The sequence below is a fragment of the Elephas maximus genome, chromosome 5, assembly GCF_024166365.1.
Source record: "Elephas maximus indicus isolate mEleMax1 chromosome 5, mEleMax1 primary haplotype, whole genome shotgun sequence".
Classification (NCBI taxonomy): domain Eukaryota; kingdom Metazoa; phylum Chordata; class Mammalia; order Proboscidea; family Elephantidae; genus Elephas; species Elephas maximus.
In genome coordinates, this window is record NC_064823.1 from 50,115,278 (window position 1) to 50,136,210 (window position 20,933).

Below are 20,933 nucleotides of genomic sequence, written 5' to 3' on the forward strand. Positions count from 1 at the left end.
GTTCCGGAGGTGTCAGTAGGCTGTGTAGCTGGCTGCTTTTCCCTGAGGAAACTGCAGCCGAATGCTAGTACCAGCTTGTTGCTGCCGCCGCCGCTGCCGTTCCAGGAATGGTGCCTGAGGGCTCCCCATGATTCAGGCCCGGCAACTCCTCTCCACTTCTGAATGGTCTCTTCCTACCCCTGCCCCTCTGATCATTGTCTAAGCTTACCTTTGATGCACAGGGCTCCCAGCTTGTCACAAATATACTCGTTTCACTCATTTTTTTGGGTCTTTGTTGTAAAGAGGGCTTGCTGGAAGTGTCTGTCTCTTCTGCCTCCTTGGCTGTGCCTCCTCACAGCGTTTTTGAGCAAGTAATATGAGATAATGAATGATGACCACCTACTGTAGTCCCTGGCATATAACCATAAATCTTTCATTCCTTGAAGGTTGTTGTGTTGTTTCCACGAAAAAAGCATTTTGGAAAGAGACATAAACATGGAAAAGCTAGCTGACGGACTGAGAAGATGGCATCTCAGCTCCTTCCTCCATTGCCTTCTAAGAAGCTTGAACAATTTGTGGAGCTATTCACTTGTCTAGGGTAATGGATGCCTGGGTGATGCAAATGGTTAAGTCCTGGACTACAAACTGAAAGGTTGGTAGTTCAAACCCACTCAGAGGTGCCTCGGAAGAAAGACCTAGTGATCTACTTCTGAAAGGTCACAGCCTTAAAAACCCTATGGAGCAGTTCTACTCTGCACAGGTGGGGTTGCTTTGAGTCAGAAGCAACTCGATGGCAATAACAACAACAGGATAATGGGAGAAGGTGTCACATATATAATGGAATCCTTTGTAACAGAATGAAATCCATTAAATTTCAAGCCCTTCCTCAGTGTGCCCACCAACTCCAAAATCAAACTATGAACACAGGAAACCAATGGACAAGAAACTGTAGTTTCCAGGATTGGTGTCAGTATGTTTTAAACGAAGCAGTCAGAAAGATTATGGGGAGACCCTCTCCATTTGTTAAGTGTTTAAAAACAGAAACTTGGATGATCTGCCTAAGTCATCTTTAAGATGTTATCCAACCCTAAGTTCTGTGATCCTTTAGAATATTAATGGAATTTTAATTTCTCCCTCTCTTCCCTCCTCTGCTTCTCCAACCCATTACCTACAAAAGTACAAATTACCAAGAAAATTCCCCCAAAATAAGAAGAAGGATATGCAACAAGTGGCCTCCAGTCCAGGAATAATTCATATTTAAATGTCTAAGCCTCTCAGGGGAAATAAAGTTCATTTTAAACACACAACATGTCCTTTTAGCGGTATCCTGGGTTATTTTGCATTTTGGCAGGGTACATTATGACTCCATCATCTTTGTATGGATTTTTTTTTCTCCTCTCAAATACAGCCTCTTTTCTTCAAAGGAGTACAGACATCATCAAAGAATTGGCTTTGGAATCAGACTTGGGTTTGACTCTTGGGTGAGTTACCTAATCTTCAGATCCTTTGTTTTCTTATTGTAAATTAAAGCTAAACATACACGTCATAGGGATGTCCTGAGAATTATATTAGAAATCATTAATCTAAAGGGGCAGGCATGTAATGAATGCTCAAATCTGGTTGGCGCCATCCTCCCCCTCTTCCTCTTATAGAAGGCCAGGTTTGCGGGGCTGCCCTCAATGGTGGTGACCAGGAATGTCTGTGCCACATACAACTATGGCAGGGGGCTTAGGTGGTCACAGTGGTGGTGGCAGCAGCAGCGATAGCAGCAGCAGCAGGGCTTCCTTTGGCTGAAAAAGAAAGACTGCTGATCCTGAAAAAGTCTGGGCTGTGCCTGCAGAGTACAGAAACCTCAAAAGATGACTGAAGTCCTGAGGAAGCTATTTTTAAATGGCTTCCTGCTGTGAGACAAGCTTTATGGGAAGGTTTATTTCAGGCCCATTGTAGCTTTCCACCTGCCCTCCTGCATTCGTTTTGGTATTTATTCCCATCTGCTGGTAAAATGTGAAAGAGACTCCTTCCACACAGTGTTAGTAACCTTTGTGTTCGAGCACCATGCAGAGGCTCAGGCCGAAACTGAGACCTGGGAGGAGGAAGAAGTTGTTTCTGGAACCGAAGAGAAATGGGGCTTCTTATTAAAGAAGGGGAATGTTATTTTTAGTCTCAGCATGAGTTGTTTGGTTGTTCCTCCTCCTCAGGTCAGCTTCTCTTTTAAAGTGACTTTTTGGTATGAGAATGGTCGAGACCCGGAGAATGGCAACAATTCACCCTGCACCTAGGGCTTAAAACATCATTTTTTAATTTGCTCAGGAATCAGCAATTTTCAGCAGGGCAGCTTGTCTCTGCTGCACACAGCATCAGCTGAGGCAGTTCGAAGTCTAGAGGGAGCCACTCAACGGCTGGGGCTGGAATTATTGGAAGGCTTGCTCACACATCCAGTGGCTGATGCTGGCAATGTCTGGGATCTCTGTTAAGGCTGTTCGCCAAACACCCATACATAGCCTCTCCATGTGGCTGCTTGGCTTCCACGCATGGTAACTGCGTTCCAAAAGGAATGATCCAGGAGGACTGGGCAGAAGTTGTGCCATACTTTATGATCTTACCTTGGAAGTCACTTAGCATCACTTTAACAACTTGTCCCAGGACCACCTGGATTCACAGCGAAGGAACACAGACCCCTCCCCTCAGCGACAGGAGTGTTCGAAGAAGAGTAATTGGGATGGGAGACCTTGCTGTGGCCAGTCTGAAAATAACTATTTGCTACAGAGAGGAACTGGCAGAGGAATAGAGGAATGGGCTTGTTGTCTGAGAATTAAGGAAGAAGAAAGAGCTATATTTATTTCACAGATACAACTTTCAAAAGCTGGAATAATGGGAGTGGGGAAGTGAAGAAATAGCAGTGTAATAGAAAACAGAAAAAGTATTTTCTTTTAAAAATATTTCCTTTATTTGGGACACACTGTAAAATGAACTCAAACTATTTCTACACCAGAGAATAAAGTCTTGCTTAGAAAGGCTTTCCCTACTTTAACATTATTCATTTATGATTTCTTGTCTATTATTTTTATGGTTCAATTTTTATACATCTGTAAATTATTTTGATTAAAGGACCGAGGAGGGGGTTCAGATTTTTTCCTCTAAGTGATAACTAGATGGAACACCTCCATTTTTTGAACAGTCATCTTTTCCTCAGTGATTTGAAATTCTACATCATCAAATACTGTTGATGTTGTTAGGTGCTGTTGAGTCGGTTCCAACTCATAGCAACCCTATCTATGTACAACAGAACGAAACACTGCCTGGTCCTGCACCATCCTCACAATGGTTGTTATGCGTGCACCCACTGTTACAGCCACTGAATCAATCCATCTCATTGAGGAGCTTCCTCTTTTTTGCTCACCCCCTACTCTACCAAGCATGATGTCCTTCTCCAGGGACTGGTCCCTCCTGATAACATGTCCAAAGTATGGGAGATGAAGTCTCGCCATCTTTGCTTCTAAAGAGCATTCTGGCTGTACTCCTTCCAAGACAGATTTGTTCATTCTTTTGTCTGTCCATGGTATATTCAATATTCTTTGCTAACACTAGTAATTCAAAGGCATCAATTCTTCTTCTATCTTCCTTATTCATTTGTCCAGCTTTCATATGCATATAAGGTGACTGAAAAGACCATGGCTTGGGCCAGATGCACCTTAGTCTTCAAGGTGACATCTTTGATTTTGAACACTTCAGAGGTCTTTTGCAGCATATTTGCCCAATGCAATGTGTCTTTTGATTTCTTGACTGCTGCTTCCACGGGCCTTGATTGTGGATCCAAGTAAAATGAAATCCTTTACAGCTTCAATCTTTTCTCCATTTATCTTGATGTCTCTTATTGGTCCAGTTGTGGAGATTTTTATTTTCTTTATGTTGAGGTGTAATCCATATTGAAGGCTGTAGTCTTTTATCTTCATCAGTAAGTGCTTAAGTCCTCTTCACTTTCAGCAAGCAAGGCTGTGTCATCTGCATATTGCAGGTTGTTAATGAGTCTTCCTCCAATCCTGAAGCCCAGTTCTTCTTATAGTCCAGCTTCTTGGATTATTTTCTCAGCATACTGACTGGATAAGTGTGGTGAAAGGGTACAGCCCTGACTTGAAACCATGCAGTGTCTCCTTGTTCTATTCGAATGACTGCCTCTTGATCTGTATTCAGGTTCCTCATGAGCACAATGTTCTGGAATTCCCATTCTTTGAAATGATATCCGTAATTCGTTGATTCACACAGTTGAATGCCTCTACATAGTCAATAAAACAAGAGGTGAACATCTTTCTGGTATTTTCTGCTTTCAGCCAGGATCCATTTGGCATCAGCAATGATATCCCTCATTCCACATCCTCTCCTGAATCTGGCCTTGAATTTATGGCAGTTCCCTGTCAATGTACTGCTGCAGGCACGTTTGAATGATCTTCAGCAAAATTTTACTTGTGTGCGATATTAGTGATATTGTTCGATAATTTTCGCATTCTGTTGGATTACTTTTCTTTGGAATGGACACAAATATGGATCTCTTCCAGTTGGTTGGCCAGGTAGCTGTTTTCCAAATTTTTTGGCACAGATGAGTGAGCACTTCCAGCACTGCATCCATTTGTTGAAACATCTCAATTGGTATTCCATCAATTCCTGGAGTCTTGTTTTTTGCCAGTGCCTTCAGTGCAGCTTGGACCTTTTCCCGATCATATGCTATCTCCTGAAATGGTTGAACGTTGACCAATTCTTTTTGATATAGTGACTGTGTGTTCCTTCCATCTTCTTTTGATGCATCCTGTGTTGTTTAATATTTTCTCTGTAGAATCCTTCAATATTGCAACTTGAGGCTTGAACTTTTTCTTCATTTCTTTCAGCTTGAGAAATGCCGAGCGTGTTCTTCTTTTGGGTTTCTAACTCCATGTCTTTGCACATGTCATTATAATACTTTCGTCTTTTTGAGCCACCCTTTGAAATCTTGTTCAGCTTTTTTAGTCATAAAATACTAAATTCCTACATATCTTGGGGTCTAGTTCTTGACTCAATTTTTATTATAAACCTTCCTATCCTACCATGATAATATCCCAACTCATAAGCTTTGGCGCTAGACAGACCACCTCAGAAACTGCTTAACTTTAGCCTACTTGAACTCTCTTTCAGTTTCTCATTCTCTGTCAACTGGGGACAGTAATTCTACATACCTTCTTGGGTTATTTTCAAGATGAAATGACTTAATGTTTTGTGCAAAATTGCTCAGCATAATTGGCAGCACTTGTGCTGGTTGGGTTCCCTGGGAAGTAGACTTGGAGAGGGAAATTAGTGTGCACAATGTTTGTGCGGGAGTGCCCTTGGGATCTACACCTGTGGAAGGGAAGGGGTGACAGCAGGGCTGGGCAGAGGGAGATGCTGCAACTCAGATCCAAACAGCAGCCTCAGGCAACCTTGTGGGGAGCTCTAGATCTCAAACAGCCTGTTAGAGTTTTCCCTTGTTGGACAACTTTATACACCCACATGGATCAGTCATTGTAGATGGGCTACTGTTGCAATGGGCATGACCTGGCGGTGAGGTGGGTCTCTGCAGCTGAGGCAATCTTTAAAGGAATGGATAGCCAGAGGCTGTTTGCAGAGTGAATTCCCAGTGCCTGGGCCAACAAGTCCTTTGTTACAGAGGCATCGTGGTTGTACGTTGCATGTCCACCACAGCACCTCATTCAAACACTTGATTTTTTTCCTCTTCCTTATTCCTAACTCTTTGAGTGAAGAGCAGTTCAGCAAGGCTTCACGTTGGAAAGCTCCTTGTCCAAGACCTCCTGTATGCTGAAGTTTCAATTCTTCGTCTATCATGGCAGCATCAACAAGATGGTGAGGAGGTAAAGTTTTGTGAGAGATGGAGGACGGCGAGGCTAGATAGCCTCAGTGAGATGACCTGGGCAAGGATTTGACAAACTGAAAGCTGTCATCACAGCCTAAAATACTTTTTTTTTTTTTCGATGTATCTTTTTTTCATTTCTGGGTCGAAAACTTGACTATAAAGGAGAATGTGAATGTGCCTGATAACCAGGTGATGGAATGATCGCTGTGATTATAATCATCTTAGAAAAGTACTGGCAGAGATCAAACAAGGTGAGGTCATCAATTTGCTTTTCCTTTTATTATAAAAGTAAAATAAAAAATAGCATTTATAAATCCAACATTTTTCCTTAAAGTATTTGATCTAAAAAACATTATTTACAATAGCAAAATGCAGAAAAAGGGAAAATACCATTTTCAGCACTGATTGTAACCATGTTTAAATATTGACATGTACATTTTTTTTTTCAAATCACAGAGCTAAAACCACATTCAAAAAAGCAATAAGCCTTTTTTTTTTTTTAAATTGTACACTGAATGACTTTCATTTAAAAATATCCCTTTTCTTAATCCTTAATCTGAATGCACGACTGTGCTGTGGACAGCTGGAAAGGACACCGGTTGGGGACTCTGACACCTTTTAATGCAAGTTGGGACACAGCAGAGGGACAGCAGCAACGACGGCAGAAAGCAACTGTAATCCATTAGCAGCTGGTAAAGCTCAAAAAGCTACCTCACCCCCAACGATGCTTCAGCCCAGCCGAGTGCTGTGAACGCTAGAGACTACCTGTAGGTGAACCGAATTAAGAGTCATGTAAGAACCAGGAAAGGAAGCCAGTTTAAAAGGCTTTGAATTAAATCCGCAGTGATTCGGGCAGGCTGGTTTTCCTCTGAGCACCTCTGGATGCACTTTACCTTACTTCTTTTGGACAATGCAGTGGAACTTCAGGACTTTGGTTTTGCACAGTGTTGAAAATCACCAGCAGGTTAAACATTGCCTTCTATGGATCCCTGCTGTCCATAATTGTGGGGCATTTTGTTCAGAGTTAGCAATGAGCTGCTGCTGGTCAGAGACTCTGTGAAGCTGAGTTTGCGGAAAGAGGTCTCCACGCCGCTGTCACAGATGCTTTCGTTGTCTCGGAGCTCATCTGAGGGGAGAAAGCACAAATTCACTGGGGGCACACAGCTGGGAGCAAGGCAAAGGCATTGTTCTCACACATTTTACACTCCAGTTGGGCTCAGATTTGGACCTAAAAGGCATATCCGGATTACACTTGCCCCTTATACGTTCCACCAATCACTACATCCCACCTACGCAGCCCCCTGCTCACTACCTACTGTTCACATGGTGGGAGGGGCAGAAATAGAAATATAATGTAATTATTACATTAATGTAAAATTGTTATTAATATAAATTTATAATATTAACATGAAATTATATTATTAACATAAAAACTGTGGCAGCATCAGAATTAGCCACCTGTTTTCACATCTTCTCTTGCAATCTAGCTGTAGCGGTTGCACTGTGTCCCCTCGAATTCATGTCCAGCCAAAAGCTCAGAATGTGACCTTACTGGGAAATAGGGTCTTTGAGATGTAATTATTCAAGATGAGGGCATACCAGATTACAGTGGGCCCTAAATCCAGTGAGGCTGGGTCCTTAAAAGAAGAGGAGATTTGGATATAGAGACACAGGACAGACACAGCACACTCGGAGGGAAGGAGGCCATGTGAAGATGGAAACTGGAGTCATGCTGTTATAAGTCAAGGAACACCAGGAATTGCTGACAATCTCTAGACACTAAAAATAGGCAAGGAAGGATTCCTCCCTCGGAGCCTTCGAAGGAGCATGGCCCTGCTGACATCCTGATTTTGGATTTCTGCCCCCCAGAACTTAGAAGAGAGACCTCAGCGCGTGAGTAAATGTCTGTTGTTTTAATCCGCCCAGCTTGTGGTGCTGTTTTGGCAGCCCTAGGGAACGAATGCAGATTTCACTGTGTGTTTATCAGAATCCTGCCTGAATTCTCTCGACTCAAAGGGCACCTTTTTTTTTCCCTTAGAAATTAGGTGTATTTTTCCGACCACTGTATTACCCACTTTATAGCTGGGAAATTGCTGAGCCTAGGCAAAATAAATCAGTGACAGAAATACGAACTAAAAATGAGATATCTCTCTGGGCCCCATAAGCTATTAAACCCCATACACTGTCTCAAAAATACTTTGGTAGCAAAAAATAAGGTGATTTTGATGAAACTGAATCTATACTGGAAAATCAGGTCAAATTCCCCTTGTTGACAGAAGTATCATTAGGGTTCTAAATAATATGAATGATTTCCCACTTTGAGAGAGAAGCCAATGAAACAAATTTAATATACACAAATAAGAATGCTATTTTATTATATATTAAATTTTAATATTAGAATATTAAGACTTTAATGGCAGCAGCATGGCCACCGTCTCATTATTCAACGATTTATTCAATCCACCAATCTTTACTGAGTATCTATTATGTGCTAGGAACTGTGAGGTATTTTGAAAATAACTATAAATTAAGGACCTGGTGCTTTCTGAGATAAAAGTATTTACTTATTTCCTTGGATATTGTGTGGAAGGAGCACTACGCCATGAGAAACAAGAGACTGGGCTGAGGAGGTGACACTGGCACCAAAATTGAATGGCAAGAAGGAGACAGCAAAGTGAGGGGCTTTTCAGGGGATAAGAGACAAGCCAAAGGCCCCAAGGCTCAATCAGGCTCGTGAGCTGGGAGAACAGAAGGAACATCTTGAGAGCTGAAGGGTAGCGGGGTGGAAGGAAGAGTGTATTAAAGTGATGTTTGAGAGACAGAGAGAATGGGGTAAAGCAGGAACATTGTCTTTATTGTTCACTGCTTTATCTTCAAAGCCTCAAACAGTGCCAGGCACACAGTAGGTGCTCAGTAAAGATTTGCTGCATAAATGGATTAACAGGAAGATGCACGACAGGTGGCACATGATCTCATTACTTTTAAAAAACACTCACACCCACTGCTGTGCAAAGAATGACCTGAAAGGAGGTGGACAGAATGGACACAGGGAAGCCAGTCAGGAGCTGCTGCAAGAATCTAGGCAGAAGATGAAGGTGGGTGGACCAGAGTGGATGTTGTAGAGGGGAGGAATCCTTGATGGATCTGATGTGGGGTGGTTAGGGTAAGTAAGTACTCATGTATAATTTTTAGACTTTTGTCTTAGCCTCCCAGATGGGGGCAGTGCCTGACTGTCACGATGAATACTGAGTTTGGGTAGGTGTTTCAAGAGTTCCATGTATGGAGCATGGAGGCTGAGGACTGGATTCTGGGTGAGTAAGTATGGAGGAGGCTGTGAAGGGGACCACACAGGCGGGGCTGTGAGGTTGGAGGAGACGCAGGTGAGTCTGCTGTAGAAAAGCCAAGAGTGGGGGCGGTTTGAAGTAGGAGGGAGTGGTTGTTGTTTGTGTCGCCCACCGTGAATCACTGAGAGGATGAGAAGAAGGGATGACCAGACCTAGCAACATTGTGGGTGGAGTGGTTGGGATGGAACCCTGACTGCAGGCAGTCACACAGAGAACAGAGGTGAAGAGATGGAAAGAACAATTCTAAAACCCTCTTCTGAGAAGTTCTGCTGTGTGGGAGAACAGAGAAATTGGGCTGGAGACGTGAGGTGAAGGGGGTGTTTTATTCTGTATGTTTTGTTTTTAAAGATGAGGGAAATTACAGCATGCTTGGCTAGGCGATCCTGCTGGGAGGGAAAAACTAACTGCTAGTATGAGACAGAGGAGTAAGAATTCCAGAAGCAAGGACCTGGAGAAGGCAGAGGGGATGGGCTGGGGGAGAGGGTGCTCTTCAACAGAGCCCAGACACTGAACCCATTGAAACCAGAGGCAGGGCAGACAATGTGGGCACAGGCACGGATGGGCTGGTAGCTCTGATGGTGCAAAGATGAGAGAGTTTGAGGTGTTTCTGTGCTTTCAGTAGGGTGAAGGCAAGCGCACTGGATGAGTGAGGGCAGGGGTTTCGGGGGTTTAGAAAAGAGCATGAAGCAGTTGTTTAGAGACTGGGAGAATAAAATTATAAGGACATACAGGATTATTGGGCTGGGTTAAGAGTCCATTGCACAGGCGTATGTTTTTTAGGTGGGATGGAAGATGAGGTAGTTAATGGTAGAAGACAAGGTCAGGGTTAGGACCTCAGTGTTAGGAGCATAGGCAAGGAGCTCAAGTGAGGAGATTCCTGGTGGTGAGCAGGTCGAGGAACTGAGGGGGAATATAGTGGGAAAAATCACCGGATCAGTCTGAAGTCCTGGGTGCTAGTCCTGGTTCTACAACTTTGGGCAGTATATTGTCTCTCCTTTTTTTTTTTTTTATTTAAGAACGAATATTTACCTTAACCGCCACATCATTTTGTTTTTATTATGCACTGTGAATCTAAGGAAATCGCATGTCTATGTCATTGTTCACACGAATGGCAGTGTCACGAGTGCCAGAAGGTGGAGCTCACGAGCCCCAGGAGTAGACAGACGCACAGGAAAGTACAGTCAGGAGACAGCAAGGGGGAAACTGTGATGCCACATCCCAGGAGAACTGAAGAAACCAGCCTGGGGGAGCAGGGAAATAGCTCAGCTGCTTTTCCTGTCATTTTGCCTTACCTATTTGCTGCCTTGTAGAGGAAGGTGAGAGAGGCAGCGAGTGGGCCTGAGAGGGTGTCTTCTCTGAGCTGGTGGCTGCCGTCCCTGAGCTGTAGAAGGCTGTCTGGATGACTTCAACTGCTTCCGTGTAGCCCATCTGCCTCAGGGCCTCCACCAGTTCCTTTACTGTTCCTCCAGAGACCTGTGAGAAAGAAATGAAGAAAGAGTATGTTCTGTGCTCCAGCTCCTGTATGGAACAACAAAGGGGCAGACTGTGAACAGTGAACACAGGCACCATATCCCTTCTCCTCTTCCATGCCGTCTCCTCTACTCAGAGAACCAGGTGGTCCCGGAAAGGTCAGAGAAGAGTGACAAAGAAAATACAGTCCTCAAATCAAGTTTCCTATTTCTGCTCGAAGACCACTCAGGAAATCACAGAGAAGTGGTTTACACTGAGCAGAGACAAAAAAACAAACAAAAAAATTGCTGAGGCAGTGAAACTCTACCTACGGTTAAGTCTAGGCAGTATCCCTGTGTAAGCTGAAGCTCTGAAAACCACTGAGAAACAATAGCTAACAATGACATTTTCAACAGAAAATAATTTCACCTGTTTTTCTGCCTTTTATTTTTAGAAATGAAAGCATCACCACCAGACAATGGCTCCGCTAGGAGCCACTTCACAGAAGGATGATTACATAGCCCGACACACAGTCAAGACCAGGGTCAGATTACCCAATAAGCAACGTAAGCACATGCTTACTTGTGCTTACTTACTAATACATAGTGGACATAAGAATCACCTGGGGATCTTGTTAAAACATAGATTCAGATTCAGTAGATCTGGGGCGGAAATGAGAATTCTCAGCAGGGTCTGATCTGGAATGAAGTGGTTCGAAGCCCTGAGATAAGCATGTGGGTTGTTGTCTATTCTGTTTGTTCACAGGGATCAAAGTTGCGTGACAATCCTGACCCTCTAAGTAGTATTTTCTCAGGGACCCTGGGAAAATCTCAAAGTACACAAAAACAGCCTTTTCAGGAAGGTGGGCTTCCATCCTGGCTGGGTCATCCTCCCAGGCCTTAGGCAAAGACTGACTTTCTTACTTAGAGTTAAAGGAGAGACAAGAGGTCACGGCCCAGCCAGTGATATTAACAGAGTAAAGTCAAATAAAAATAGCCAAACATGCAAGGCAATGTGTTACCTCGTAGTTGTCCATAAGAGTTTTAGAAGGAGCAGGACTCAGTCGGAAGGCATTATTAAGTATCCCCAGACCTAATTTCTGTGCCAGAGTGGCCCAGTTTTTGTCTGGATCAGGAATTTCTAGCAACTTGTAGAGCTGCAACTTTGCATCTTCAGTCAGCTGTTTCATGTCTCCTGAAGGAAATGAAGAAACACGTCTGTTGTAACCTACCAGAGACACTGTGAATGGACTGATACATTGCTACATTGCTCTCTCTCCACCTCACAGTGGATGCAATCAAGCCTGAATGCCAGCAGAAGCCCAGCTTAGTAACATCAGTATATATTTTTAGTAGATTAAAACTGGATACTCTCCTTTGAGTACCTCCAGGATCTTTTGATTATGAAATAAGCACTGTCTGTGCCTTTCACAGTAAACCCTGAATAATGCCAGTTCCCTGCTCTTGTGTGCTACTGAGTCCATTCCAACCCACAGGACGGAGCAGAATGCCCTATAGGGTTTTCTAGGCTGTAATCTTTATGGGAGCAGACTTCCAGGTCTTTTCACCCATGCAGCCGCTGGTCAGCAGTCAAGCACTTAACCATTGTGCCACCAACGCTCCTTGCTGGTTCCCTATCGCCTCCTTAAACGACACCGTGGAGACAATACTGGTTAAAAGAACTGTAGTTCTATCACAACCCACCTTGTGCCAGTAAATCATCAGATGTAAACTCTGACTCATATGGTTTTCCATTTAGTATGTCAAAAACCTGTTGGGAAGAAAAATACAGGAAAATGTTACACATTAATGGGACCACTAGGGTAATCTGTCTCTTTGTGATAAATCACTCAGCATGTCTTCTTAGGAGACCTAGTACCTCAAAGATGGAAGAATGGAAGAGAGGAGTCCATACCATTGCCAGATATACACACGCCCTTTGGGGGAAGAAGAGCCTTGGGGTTCTGGGACAGGGAGGTTGTGCTTTACAGTAACTGCCTGAGGTTGGTAGGGGCACCAAACCCAACCTCATGGAGAAGACTGGCCAACCTCATAGAGAGGACTTGCCAACCTCATGGAGAGTCAGAGCCAAGACTTCTGAGGTACAAAGGCAGCCCAGGCTACCAAGTCAGCCATCTCTTGGTCAGAGAGTCCTTGGTCAGTGACATCTCCTTGAGAGCTAGGGCTACAGCTACTCAAAGCTCAAACTCTGCTCCCTTGCTGGCCCCTCTTCCCTAGTAAGCGGTTTATGAGAATGAATGTTATACACTTGCTCATACTAAGGTGTATAAATGCTTACAAGGTTTGGTGTTAACCATCTAGCATAACTTTCATTTTAACTGAGGTGCCAGTACATTATTAAGTTAAAAAAAAATTGTAAGTGAGGAATTTTAGGCAAAGCTATGGTGGCCTTTCTGGTATTTTCTGTATTCATTTGTTGTTGGGTAACCTGGGTTTTTTTTTTTTTTTTTTTTAACCTGGGTATGGACAATACAGGGTCTCTGAAGTGGATTATTGTTCTACATTCTCTGGTGAGGCCTTCTGGGCAAATGAGGTACTAAAAAAGGGAGAACCATGTGGTATCTCTGCCAGGGTGACTGGGCTCAACCACAAAGGGTTGCAAGGAGCCATTACTGGATGTGGAGCAGCACTTGCCCTCAGAAATCGATTCTGTTTTGCTGGACATCTGTATGCTACCCACCTCCTCCCTCTGGCCCTTTTCCCTGGGCCAGAAAGACCTAGTAACTGTTTTTACCTTCAGATCTCAGTCAGCGGAGTTTTGAGAAAGGCTTTAAATCTAGTTACGCTGTTTATATTTATTGACACACTCAGATGAACTCCCAGTTTCTTTTTCTGTTCAGAAATCAACTAGCTAAATTCGGAGCAAACCATCACATTTCCTCTAGCTTCAGAAATTGAGGTGCTAACAATTCTAGTGTGAGTTCAGGATGGAAAACTCTTCTGTGAATTTTGTGTTTTCTCTCTTCTAACCCTCTCTCAAATCTTAACTCTGATCTGATTAGGCATTCACTTTGAAACCCAGAACTCAGCTGACCTAGATCTCTCAAGGATAGGTTTTTCAAGATAAATATGGCTCTTAACAATCAGACTTTCTTAAAAATAAGTCATGTCCTTTGTGGAATAAAGAACGAGAAAGACCATCTATTCTTACCTTCCTGAATCTCTAGCTACCTCAGGGGTAGCCATCACCCAGACCAAAGCACCACTCACCTGCCAGTTGGCAGCCATATCTAAAGGTGTAGTTCCAGGCACGACCCCTTCGTCCTCTCCATCCTTTTCCCAAGAGTCATCCAGGTCATAGAGAGGCTCAAAGTTCTCCACCAGGGGATCTGCTCCTGAGAAGTCAAGATACAGTGTTAGGTAAACCCAGATCCTGTCAACTTCAAACCGCCAGCAGAGGTCAGCATGCCAAAGGCAAACCACAATAGCAGCCAGAGGCAATTACCTGGACATTTTTAATAAATAAAACATGTTTCTGATGAAATATCCAGAAAGCTTCTTTTAAATTCTAATTCATTTGGACTCTAAAGATGTTTTATGATACCCTAGATAACCCAGGACACCATCAAAACCAAAAGACTGAATAACTTGAATTTCACATTTACCTCTCTAGGATTTTTTCCATCTTTCATCTGGAGGCTAAGGGACAGCAGTTTAAAGGGACTAGGCACACCCTCAGGATTAGGGACCTAAATGTTCACATTTACGCATGCAAACACACACTTCTCAGCCTCTTCTCTCAATCACTCAAAAGTGCAAAGATGCTTGATGTCGAGAAACAACATGTTCAGTTCTACTTCTGGGTACAACAGTGATCTTTAAACAAAAAACACCAAAAAAAGAAAAAAAAAAAAAGGCAAAACAAAAATACAAAACTTTTGTTAGGATGTGTAGTTTTTGAAAAATTGAGGCTGCTGGCTCTTGGGAAATCTAGTCTGTTTTTGTCTCCAGCAAGAAAACATCTGAAGTACTCAGGGTCGAATTACCCAACAAGCAAGGTACACAGGGGCCCAGCTGCACCTTCCGACCAATCTGCAGTGCACGGTTTCACCTGCAGACGTGGTGCAGCCCCTGTGAACCTGCTCACCACAGATTAGCAAATAAATACAATGAAGCACCGGCATACCGTGCTCAAGGCAAGTGATGCATACCATGCTTACCGGTCAACCTGTTCCTGAAAGTACCTCCAGGATTACAGCTAGAGTCACTTCTCAAACGCTGAGACAATTTTAATGAGAGAATGTTTAGCTTGATACCGAATGAACAGCAGTAAGTTGAGCACACCCTCTTGGGATGAGAAACTTGTTTCTATATTACTGCGAAAACATTTTATCTGTGTCAACTTCAGTGATCGGAGTGTCTAATGAGAGTCAAAGAAGGATCTTGGTGCTATATTTTTATTTCACTTTCCCAGTCCTGGTCTGATCTATGAGGCAGTAAGTATAACCTGACTGTGAAAACAATGGAGCGACCAAGTTAAAGGATTTATAGGACAGAAGACTGGAGGAACTAAGCTACGTCTGTTCCTTGAAGGATCTTCTTCATGACTCTGTACACAGGACTAGGTTTTTCATCTGAGTTTCTTCATCAATATAGTGGAGAAATTGTGCTTTGCTAGTCCTTTCACGGGATTCTTGAGAATTCAAGAGAAAGCATTTTTGAAAGCTTTATAGCTTCTTGTCTGAAGGCATTTCTTTATTCTAACATATGACTTCCAAAATTATTCATACACACTGCAATCAGAGTCTCTGGTTCAAGAAAATGTTCAATTTGACAAAGGAGAAAAGAAAAGGTTGCTACTTAGTTGGGATATGATTTCACTTGTCAGAAAAATGTGATGCTCCTCAAGAAAAAGTTCTTACATCTTTCTGAACTGACTTTTTTTAATTGCTGTAAAAAAACATATAACACAACATTTGCCAATTCAACATTTTTGAGGTGTACTATTTAGGGATATCAATGCCATTAATCATGTTGAGCAGCCATTAATCATGTTGAGCAACCATCACTCATAATCGTTGCCAAATTTCCCATCACTGTAAACAGAAACTCGCTGCTTCCTAAACAATCATTCCCCCTTTTGACCTCCCTCCCTGCCCTGGTAGCCACTAATAAACTTTGGTCTCTCTATATTTGCTTACTGTTATTTCAGAGAAGTGAGATCATACAATATTTGTCCTTTTGTGACTGACTTATTTTACTCAGCATAATGTTTTCAAGGTTCATTCACATTGTAGCACGTACCAGGACTTCATTTCTCTTTACAGCTGAGTAATATTACTGGGCTGATTTTTTTAAGATGGTATTTTAACACACAGTTTTCTTAAATTTATGAAGCACTTATCATCTAAAGCATTAAAAAAATCCTCTAAAAGCAAATCGAGTATGTCAGGGCAGGCTTGAGATACTTTTTTTTTTTTTTTCTGTTCTTCTAAATATGCAAGGCATTGGAGATATAAGGATCGGCAGTAGTATTTTTACATACTTCACAAGGTTTTAATGAGGGTTTAGTGGAATACGACTCAATGGCTCTGGGCTGGGTGGGTTAGTGGGATAACGTCTGCAGACTGGTGAGTATGATGGGGGACAAAAATATAGTAAAGAGAACAGAGTCTGGAAGTTCAGACTGGCCGCGTCTGATTCACGGCTGTGCCACTCACTCGGATTCTGGGAATGGACCCCCATCTCTCTTGTCTGTTTCCTTGGCCATAAAATGGGAGTAAGAATATTTATCTTCAAGGGTCATTGTGCGAATTAAATGAGACAGTGCATGTAAACTGCCAAGTACAGTGCCTAGTTCATAGTAAGGTTAATACGCGCCCCCCCCCCAAAACAAACAAACAAAAACAAACCTATTGCCGTCATGTTGATTCTGACTCATAGCGACCCTACAGGACAGAGTAGAACTGCCCCATAGGGTTTCCAAGGCTGTGATCTTTAGGGAAGCAGACTGCCACAGCTTTCTCCCGCAGAGTGGCTGGTGGGTTTGAACTTTTTGGTTAAGCAGCTGAGTGCTAAGGTCAATGGGTACAAGCAATTTTTATTCTAGGGCCTTGACTATAACAGTACTCAGTACACAGCAAATCTGCTTTTTCCTATTCAACTCCCAAGAGAACTTCTGTTGTAAAAGGAAGTCTTTGAATTATTTCTCATACCAATAAACTTTTTCTTCTGGGGACTTCTGCCTTGATCTGAGACTGGTACTGCCCAGAATTCCCTCCATGAGGAATTAAATTCAAGAAGAGAGCCCTTGTCATTGGATTCAATTTAAACCAAAACCCAAAACAAACTGATGAATTAGAGAGTAAAACGAACATGATTCCTACTTTTAAATAGTGGCTTTTTGGCAGTTAAAATGTGATTTGCCATATAATTGTATTTACCCATGTCTTTCAGCAGCAGGCCTGTGGCTAAAGGTGACATGGCAGGTCCACTCCGGGCATTAAGTGGGGTCTGCATCCCTGGTAATATTTTCCATGAAGGACTGCCAGGCTGCCTTACCTGCTGCTTTGAGAAGAGCTGCCAGCCTGGTGGACCCTCTCCCGGCTGCTATATGCAAGGGCGTAGTTCCATCAAAGGTGGTACTGTCCACAAGGGCATCACCCTAAAATACCCCCCAAAGAAAAGGGTTAGTGGAAAGTTCTTTTACTCTTTTGTCCCCACCTCCCTCTGTCTGCATGGCCCACTGGGTCATATTATCAGCCCACGGTTTCTGTTTTGGGGTGGCTCTGCCCTTGAAGATATCCCCAATTAGGGGTGCTTGGGGGACAATCCCTGAAGTTGCTGCTCTGAAGCATGCAGAGATGATAAATAAATAGTGCTGAGTGTAGGGAGAAAAACTGTTACCGACATCAGTCTTTGAAACCAAGCCAGTAGCGGTCGAGCGACTCTGACTCATGGTGACCCCATGAGTGTCAGAGTAGACCTGTGCTCCATAGGGTTTCCAACGGCTGAGTTTTTGGAAGTATTTGCCAGGTCTTTCTTCCCAAGCACCTCTGGATGGACTTGAACCGCCAACCTTTCTGTTAGCAGCCAAGTGTCAACTGTTTGTACCACCCATGTTACTAAATACCCCTTGAGAATTTAAATGCAAAGATAAGTAAGTGTCCTCCACCTCCAGGAGCAGGCAGCCAGCCAAGGAGATGTTGTCGTGCTCCACAGCCAGGTGCAGAGCCGTGCGCCCAGACTTCTGCTCCTGAGCATCGACGTCTGCGCCTGCGGCCACCAGCAGCCGCAGACAGGACATGCTGTTGCTCATCATGGCTATGTGAATGGCGTTCAAACCTACGGGCCAAGCAAGGAGGCAGTCATGGGGGTGGGAAGGCTGCTCATAAGATGGCCCTCAGTGAAGCTAAAGGAAGTGGCAAAAAGCTGAAGGAAATGGGTTAGCCCACTTCTCGGGCTGAAAGAGTCCCTGCGCAGGTATTCTTCACAGGCACTATAAGATCAGCATGCTGCATTTAAGTTTCCTCCCACAGTCTCCCATTATGTCCTCAGGAGACACTGAGAGCAAATAAATGTTCTCTGAATAAATGATGCTTCATATACTTAAAGACTACTGTGTGCTCAGGCCCCTTCTTTTTCTTTCTTTTTTATTTTAAAGGTTTATAAACATTATTTAAAAGATAACATCTATTCTTTTTCTTTCTGTTCACGTAAGATTACCCAATGATTACAGAGCATACACAAAAGGAGGAAAAATTAATCATCTCACTTCTACCACCTCGGGGCCTCTGTGTTCTCCTTCTATGGACAAACTATTCCAAATGATCTTTAAAGGAATCAGCTATCGTGAGCAACGGAAATATCCGGGAGAGATGATGGACTCCAGGTGACTAAGGTAAGCATTTTTGGGTGCAAAATCAAATAACATGCCTTTATCAGATCCCTGGCAGTTATTTAGAAAGATGGCAGAGTTATACCACTACACGTGAATGTCTCTTACCTTCCCCGTTAGGCTGGTTGATAAGTAGTGCTGCCTGTTTGTGCTTGAGTAAGACACTGAGAATTTTATCATGTCCTTCTTTGGCAGCTAGGTGTAAAACAGAGTTACCCAGGCGGTCCAGGAGACTCAGGTCAGCCCCGGCCCTCAGCAAGTCCTCCACCACATCTTCTTGCTTGGTAATCACTGCTAAGTGCAAGGGTGTCTGGGAACAGTAGAGAAAGGGTAGTAGATACATATTGGTCACGCATACATATTGGTCACTTATAACCTGCCAGCCTGGTGGCTGTCACTGAAATAGGTAGAGTCATATTGTAGGGCCATTTCCCATTCTAAGATTAACTCCTGACCTTTGCAAATGAGTTACTCCCTTTCTCATATCATATACTACTACTACTAGTTATACATATATATACACACATACACATAGTTATTCAATAATTAGAAGCGTTTTTATATTCATAACACTAAAGATTTCTTGTTTTCATTACAGCCCATTGTTGATTTATTAACTCATTTATTAATAAGTTTAGGTCCCTGGATGGTCCAAATGGCTTCTGCTTATCTACTAACCTAAAGGTTGGTGGTTTGAATCTACCTGGTGGCGCTGTGGAAGAAAGGCCTGTAAAGATTACAGCCAACAAAATCCTATGGAGCAGTTCTACTGTGTAACACATGAGGTTGCCATGGGTTGGAAATGACTGACTCAACGGCAATGGGTTTGGTTTTTTTTTGAAATTAGTAAGTTTAGTTTTCTTGAATTTCTAGTGGACACCTATCTTCAACTGATAATTCCATATGTTAACATAGCCAATTAAGGCTATGGGTTTTACTGAAGAAGTTTAAACGAATTCCTCAATATAAACCAATGAATAAAGATGCTGTTATTCTGTATCAACATGGAAAAATAAGTCCGCTGAGTTAAAAAATTTTGTTCCACTGACTGGTTTATGAGACAGATCAATATAGCTCTGCTGCCCTCATTTTGTAAAAAGAGCTAGAGGGTTCTAAATATCATAATTGGGAAAACACAACAGCCTCACTAAGAGGCTCAGATGAGCAGAAAAGCTGAGTTGCTGATGTTTAATAGGTGCCTGAATAGACCATTTGACTATGTCATAAAGCAGTATACCTCAGGGAATGCAAATAAAATGTTTTGAAAATTGTGTTTCCAAAACTGAGCAAGACAAATGCAATCATGAAATTATCTTTTCAAGAATGACATCACTGAGAGCAGCAATAGGTTTTTAGACAAATAAATGTGCTTTCCAGGAATCCGTGAAATCCAGCCTGCCTGTGACTGACCATGTGCCTAAACTCTCCCCTTCAGTGAGCAGTTACTGGCTGCAGCAGTAACAGCAGGTGGGCACCAACAGCCTACTGGTGGAAGGTGACCACAACACACGTGAACTGGCAGGATGAGAAAGGCCCGGGCTGTCTAAGTCTCAATCACAGCAATTATTTAATATACGAAAGACAGGATTTTTTTTTGGCGGGGGGGGAGGTTATCATTCCTCCTTATTTCTTTCATCTTCTAGGATGATCACAGCAACCCTATAGGACAGGGAAGAACTGTCCTATAGGGTTTCCAAGGAACGGCTCGTGGATTTGAACTAGTGACCTTCTGGTTAGCAGCCAAGCTCTTAACCACTGTACCACCAGGGCTCCCTAGGATGATAACCCCTGCCTGAAATGGAGCAATGTCCTCAATATTTGAGGTGCTGTAGCTAAGATCTCTGTTCTCAAAAAAAAAAAAAAGGAATAAATAAATAAACAACGGCTGTGTTTACAAATGCAGGTTTTCTGAAATGCCTTCGGAGGAGCCTTTGTTGGAGGACATGGGAAAAGGAATGAGAATGAAATCAGAAAAAAAGAAGATCAGAAATTGAGATATTATAATGGAGAAATTAGGAATTTTCTATAGTTTATATATATATATATATTTTCATATCATACAAATTCTCCTACCACAGACAACAGAGGGAGTTTTAAAGTCTTTCTCTCATGATCCCACAAAAGTTTTTCTACATTTCATGTTTCTAGATTTTAAACCTCAAGATTGTATCTTAAACCATTACACAATGTAGGGATCCAGGGACTCATGCTATGCCAGCTGGCCTGTGGACTTAAGCAGCCACTCTGGAAAGCCAAGTGTGATAGTTTTATGTGTCAACATGGCAAGGCTCTGGTACCCAGTTAGTTAATCCAACACTAATCTAGGTGTTGTTATGTTTATGCAAATGTGTAGATGCAAATCTGTTTAGCATCTACAAATATGAGTGGGCCTCATCCAATCAGCTGAAGACCTTAAAATCTCTTAAGAC

General features: G+C 42.8%; 1 protein-coding gene across 3 annotated transcripts in view; it reads right to left on the reverse strand.

Moving 5' to 3' along the window:
• Positions 1 to 2,978: 2,978 nt before the first annotated feature.
• The window catches only part of NFKB1 (nuclear factor kappa B subunit 1), a 137,549-nt gene continuing 119,594 nt past the window's right edge, over positions 2,979 to 20,933 (reverse strand). For all 3 annotated transcript variants that reach the window (XM_049885602.1, XM_049885601.1, XM_049885600.1), the window contains 8 exons: positions 18,613 to 18,814; positions 17,782 to 17,951; positions 17,169 to 17,271; positions 13,878 to 14,002; positions 12,351 to 12,417; positions 11,669 to 11,841; positions 10,491 to 10,671; positions 2,979 to 6,980 (listed from right to left, as the gene is read on the reverse strand). In XM_049885602.1, coding sequence (XP_049741559.1) covers positions 6,820 to 6,980; positions 10,491 to 10,671; positions 11,669 to 11,841; positions 12,351 to 12,417; positions 13,878 to 14,002; positions 17,169 to 17,271; positions 17,782 to 17,951; positions 18,613 to 18,814 — 1,182 coding nt within the window. In that variant the 3' untranslated portion in view covers positions 2,979 to 6,819. The remainder of the gene's footprint in view (positions 6,981 to 10,490; positions 10,672 to 11,668; positions 11,842 to 12,350; positions 12,418 to 13,877; positions 14,003 to 17,168; positions 17,272 to 17,781; positions 17,952 to 18,612; positions 18,815 to 20,933) is intronic.